The sequence below is a fragment of the Odocoileus virginianus genome, chromosome 13 (assembly GCF_023699985.2).
Source record: "Odocoileus virginianus isolate 20LAN1187 ecotype Illinois chromosome 13, Ovbor_1.2, whole genome shotgun sequence".
Taxonomy (NCBI): domain Eukaryota; kingdom Metazoa; phylum Chordata; class Mammalia; order Artiodactyla; family Cervidae; genus Odocoileus; species Odocoileus virginianus.
The window spans coordinates 19226295-19232332 of NC_069686.1; the positions used below are offsets into that span (position 1 = coordinate 19226295).

Sequence of the window (6038 nt, forward strand, 5' to 3'; positions counted from 1 at the left end):
ACTCAACTATCTTAAGGTGAAAGGTCAAACCAACCTGGATAGTGTCAGGCCAAGACGGCACCTTTCAAGCCTATGAAGGCATGGGATGAAAGCGGGGTGGGTATCTGTGTGTGGAGGAGGGGACCGGCTGCGGATTCAGGTCAAACCAAAGACTGTACTTTGCCTCCGGGAACTAGACTAAAATGGAAAGCCCAAGCTGACTCAAAGTACGGAAAAACAAATCCAATTGGTGTTTCCTTTCGGAATCGAACGTATTGTAAAGCCTTCTAGCCTGTGGCCCCCAAAGCTTGCATACTAGCAGAAGCCAGTTTCCCGTGGGCAAGCTGCCAGCCCTCTGTTACAGGGGTTGCAACTTTCTTGAAATTAGTCTTGGGGAGGAGGGTGAAAACAGAAGAAACTCCCTGAGGATGGTAGTCCCCAAATTCCGCCAGAGCTCCTCTTCCGGGTAAGTTAATGCAAGCCTCTACTCCCCAGTTCGCGGACCCAGTTCCAGGACACCTAATCCCAGATCCAGGGACGCTCCCGCACCGCTACCCTTTCGGGGGCACTTCGGGTGTGTCTCCCGAAGCAGCGCTTAGATTTCTTTTTTTCTCCCAGACTCCGAGGGGCTGCAGTCGGGGCAGCAGAGGGCAACGCCCAGGACCGAGGCCAGGAAGCCAGGACCGGGATGGACGAAGGCTGCCCTCCAGGCAAAGCTTGAACAGCCGGGAAAGCAGCCCTCGGCCCCAGCCGCCCGCACCCCCGTCCTAGACAGTGGCGGGAGCCCAGGGCCCGCTCAGTTCTGCTTGCCCAGCTGCATGACAATGACGGCTGACGAAGCCGAGCGCCACGGCCGCCGAAGGGACCTGGCGCGAAACGGGCTATTAAGTCGGGAATGGCGGCGGGGGGAGGGGGTTATTTATAGAACAAAGCTCGGCCGCCGCCTGCTGCCCCCGCGCGGGGACGCGGCCCGGGACTCGCGTGCAGGGGAGAGGGCCAAACCCAAGGCTGGGCTTTCCCCGCAGGACGCCTAGGTCCTGGAGTTGAGCAACCCTTCCTCGCCGTAATTGCTGCTCCTCGGATCAAGGGGACGGAGCCCCAGAATCGCAGGGAGGGCGCCGCGCGGTCGGGCAGGGGAGAGTGGGTTTCTCCCAGAAACTGCTAAATAAGCCTTCTCGCTCAGGCCACCAACTGCCGCCGCCCTGGGGCCCCGGGATGTAGGGCCCCGGGAAGCTCTGTCCCGGAGGCCACGGGCTCGCTGGCCTGCCCCCGGGCGCTGGCCGGGCTGCGTGGGCGCACGCGCCCACGCCTGCGCCGCCGCTATCTCCCGGGCGCAGCAGCTGAGGGACTGCCTTTTAATAAGCCCCTCGTTAATCTTCCCCCGCCCCTCCAGCCCCTGCCCGGGGACGTCCGTATTTTCTGGACCAGATAAGGCTAGAGATTTTAGACGGTGAAATGTAGCAAGGAAAGCAAGTCCTCATTGTTCAGCCGGAGCCACTCAGCTGTGTCCCTTCGAACAAATCTTTTTTTCCTTAAAAAAAAAAAAAAAAAAAAAATCACACCCCCTTGGGCGTTTTCATTTCAGATCCTCACATCTCTGGAGAGCTGTTCTTTCGTCCCCTCCAGCTTCCAGATCTATTTTCCTTTATCTCTGACGAATCGTGCCCGACACCCCCTCTTTCCCTCTCTCGGCCCCACGCCCCCTTATCCCCTTTTCCCTTCCCGCCTCTCCCTTCAAGGGCAAGCTCTGCAAAACCTCTGGCTTGCACTGTCCGCACCTCCTCCAGGCAGGTCACCTAGGGCTGCAGGCAATCCTTTCTTTAGGCCTCCAAGGCCTCAAAGAAAGCAATCTGAATCCGTTTCGACATCTCGGGGCAAAAATGTCCAGCCGAGAAGCCCACTTTCAACCCGCAATGGTCGAGGAGGAAGAGGTACGACGCGTTAGCCACCGTCTTAGCCGTGTGTCTCGCCTTGGGCCTGCTCTCCAGGAAAGCCAGACCTTTTTACTCCACCTTCGCGACACTCAGGCCGAGCGCTCCGGTCAGAACTGCCCCAGCGCGGGGCACGAAGAGCGAGACTGTAGTGCTGGGGCGCTACGCTCGTCCCCAGCCAGGGGAGCCCCGACCCCAGGACCCTATCGGAAAAGATCCCTTGGGAACAGGTCAGGAGAGGACAGAGAAAGGTCAAGACCCGCAGAGGAGCCTCTCCGCCTGGCGTCGGGGCTGTAGACACTTCCGAAAACATTCAGAAGCCAGGATTCCCTTCCGCGTACATCCTTCTCTCCCAAACCCGCCAAGCTTGCTCGCGTCGAAGCCCTTTGGGGCCCCAGCGGGCCCTTTCACTCACCGCAGATCTTCAGCCCCAGTTTTCTGGTGCATCCATGGGCCACGCCGCACCAGGTGTCATACGCTAGAAAGCAAGAGACGTGCGTTCAGTGAGGCTCCGACAGTCCGGGACCCGGTCGAAGGCAAAGGTGTTCTGGGGACGGTGGGGGCCGGTCTTTGCCAGTGCGCCTCATTAAATAGCTCTTTCTCCAACGAGCTAAGAGTCTGACCTTTGGGCTGACAGGGAGACTCGTGCCCTCAGAGAACCCACCACACTCCCTTTCCGATTCTACTTCAGAGAGGAAACAGCGCTCTGCTGGGCCTCCAAGCGACCCCAGCCATTCGAGTCGGGTAGCCGCCGAGGGGTCGCGGAGCGGGACAGGGCTGGCGCCTCAGTTGCCCAGCACCCACCCGCAGGCCCTGTCCCTCGGTCTCTGCCCCGCAGACTCGAAGGGCGACCACAGCAGCCCGGAAAGGGAACACAAGAGACATCTGGGACCAATGCGTCTCATAATTTCCTGGCGGGTCTCCAGCCGAGTGGCAGCTTAAAATAAACTGGCATGAAATGGGGTCGCGGAAGAGTTCAGGAATTAATTGGGTGAAAAATAGTATTTGACTAGATGATCGGGCTCGCTTGGCTGCTCCTGAGTGGGGCTGGGGGAGTCAGTAGACAATAGTGCGCCTGGGGTCTTCATCCCCTGCCCCCTCTTCCTAACCCGCTCCTCATTAACCCTTCCCTCCGGCATCTCTAGAAGTAAAGGCAATCAGACACTTTCTTTCGAGGTCTAAATCGGGGACTCAGGAACTGCGGTATTCTCAGACACCTCAGTGTCTATCCTGCCTTCAGGGTTCAACTTCCATCCAGGAGTACAGGGGTGCCTGAGGAGCCCGCATGCGACCTGGTGTGGTGGGCCTAGCGAGAAATTCCCCTCAGACTTCTCACAACAAGGCGTCTCTAGTCCCTCCCATCCCCCACCCGGGCCGGTGCCTTCAGCCCGTCGCGAATGTTGGCTGCGATAAGGAGAGTGACATCCATTAAAACCGAGGCACAACAGAGCCTCAGCCGGGAGAGGAACTAGCCCGATGTCAGTGAGACAGCGTGTCACAGATGGAGTTCCTGCAACAGACAGTAAATCAGTGCGAAAGCTAAACCCCAGTAACAACACCTTTAAGGTAAAGAGCTATTTCCACCCGGAACAGTGCTTCCAGTTTAAACGCCATCCCACCGAATCCTCAGAACCCTATAAAGCAAGAGGAGTGTTAATCTAAGACTCATTTTACAAATAATAACATTGAGGCTCAGAGAGGTGAGGAGCGTTTTCCAAGGTCACTCAGCTATGGCGTTGGAGTTCAGACCCATTGCACTGCCTTTTAGAGTTGGGGATTACAGTGAAAGAAAGGGAATGAGATGGGAAGAGGAAGTGAGAGAGCCCCTTTGATGCAGGGAAGACTGAGTGGTCTAGGGCAAAGAGGCGGGGTCGCTGGAGCAAGAGGTTGTATAAGATTGTGTGAATTAAGCAAAGCCACTTCCCAGGAGACCTTGGAGGAACAGAAAAGCGGAGCGAGACTGGGTAGAGTGCCAGGTGAGTGAACGCAGCCTGGGATGCTCACACCTCGGCTGGGCTGTTGGGGCAGGAAACAAGACAGGTGCTTCTCAGAACCTGTGTTTCAGGATCTTCCCTCTGCCTTGGCGCGGCCTCCAGGCCAAGAACGAATTCAGGTCAGTGCCTCTAGTGGGTCTGGACCTGGGGTTGGGCACATGGGCTCCACTGGGGGCTGCCTCTGGGAAGTAGGGGCATGCTGGGGGTGCAGGACGCGAGGGTGGATGAACACTACGGATACCCACCCTTGCCAAGGCAGCAGAAAAGGGGCGGGAAATGTGGAGAGAACTGGAAAAGGAATCCATCTGTGCCACAGCAACAGACAAAGGCACTAAAGCCTCGTGTTTCTCTCGGACTGTTCTGAGCAGCTCCGGTGGCCAGTGTGTGGCTCACAAGCGACCAAGGCTGGCGGCTCTCTTGAGTCCCTCTTTATTGTGTGGGTAATTGTAGCTTCCCTGGGGGTGGGGCATTGGAGCTGCAAAGGGAACTGGAAAGCAGTCTAAAAATTTAAGAGGAGGTCGCCTGCCAAGAAGCCAAGGGCAGCACCTATGGGTAGGATAAAGTGTTTACCTGACCACTCCCTCCTCCCCCCACCCTGCCAACCTTCCTTGTTGAGAACAATTGATGTTTTCTCAAGCTTATAGAAAGTGCCATAAAAGCAAAGCAATGAGCCCTCTTTCCGATCACAGTACCATCCCTAAGCCCGCTTTTTATACAGAAATTCTGGTGCCCTTACTCTCTGGAGCTGATAGATTTTGAGGGAGACCATTTCAATCTAAAGTGGAAAACGGAAAACAATTTCTCCATCTTCCCACCTCTACAAAGAGGTAGGAAATCCATCTGAATTAAGCCCAGATTCTAGAAATGGGTTGAGGAGACACACCGAGCTAGGGATAGGGAAGCATAAATCTTCCCGCCACCTTTTATCTGGTTCCCCCTTTCACTCTTTGGGAGGTGTACTCTGCTGACAGGTCTCCTGCCCCGGAAAAGGCTGGCCTGGCAAACCTTCTGGGCTCCTCCTTGTTCCCCACTTCTTGCCACTCAGAATGCGGCCCACTTTTTTTTTTTTTTTTTACATTTCTCTGAAATGTAATTAATTGTCTAAAATGTCGAGGCTTAATCTCAGAACGTTTTATGCTCTTTTTTCGCCACTGGCTTCTCCCTCACTCGTCAATAGCTCGACTCAAATTTGGAGCAATTAGGGACCCCGAGTTTTCTAAAAGCTGCAATTAACGTCGAAATTTCCGCTGATTATAGACTTTCAGGGGGAAAGGCAGAGGGGGAGGGGTCAGATCTCGGCTCAACGAAAGCTAGAGTCTCCCAGCTCCTCACACAGCCCGGCGCACCGACCCCGGTCGTGTCACCTAGCAAAGAAACCATACACAACACAACACAACACAACAAAAACAACACTCTCACCGCGCGTCCTTCAGCCGCCGCTCCGACCCTGCGTGGTTCCCACTCTCTTAGCGCCCTGGAATCATCTAGCATCCCTGGCAGTCGAACGACCTTTGGTTGGGACCTGGGTCAGGGCTCCATTTCTTTCTAGCCTCCATCATCTCCGCGCTCCCCTTTCCCTTTCCGCCAGCGCAGACTCCTCAGGTCCCAGCGCCCCCATCTTTCCTACAGTCCATTTGATAGGAAACTGGAGCAGGACCTACTTGTGGGGCGCAGGTTGGTAGTATTGGGGTCCGCTCCCGCGTTCGAGGAGGTTGCGGACGAAGAAGGGGTCGAAGACGCCATCAGCTCGGTCGTCCCGACGCCTCTGCTGTCCGGGGTCCTCGGCCAGTCGGGCACTAGAAAAGGCTGCAAAGAGAAGCGAGAGCTGTATGGGGAGGGCTTCCGGGGTCCAGGCGCGCGGGAGGTGATTGAGCGGCCGGGGGCGCGGACGCTCCGGCTGAAGTCTGGGCTAGGGAGAGGCGAAAGGAACGGCCGCTGGCGGGCTGGGTTGGGGTGCGCCAGGCTGGGGACTAGGGGAGGAGGAGACGTGCACGCGAGCTCTGGGATTCGGGCGCTCGCCACGTAGCCCCGGGCTCCTCTCCAGTCTAACGGCGCGGTGGCGCGACCTGGAGCGCAGCGCTGAGACTAGGGGAACCCAAGGCCAGTGCCGGTCGCGCGGGTTCGGGCGGCTGGG

The 6038-nt window shown here is 57.0% G+C and overlaps 1 protein-coding gene across 2 annotated transcripts in view; it reads right to left on the reverse strand.

Annotated features, from left to right (window-relative positions):
• The window catches only part of GAD1 (glutamate decarboxylase 1), a 40322-nt gene that overhangs the window by 32322 nt on the left and 1962 nt on the right, over window positions 1-6038 (reverse strand). For both annotated transcript variants that reach the window (XM_070476041.1, XM_020900507.2), the window contains 2 exons: window positions 5566-5710; window positions 2326-2388 (listed from right to left, as the gene is read on the reverse strand). In XM_070476041.1, coding sequence (XP_070332142.1) covers window positions 2326-2388; window positions 5566-5647 — 145 coding nt within the window. In that variant the 5' untranslated portion in view covers window positions 5648-5710. The remainder of the gene's footprint in view (window positions 1-2325; window positions 2389-5565; window positions 5711-6038) is intronic.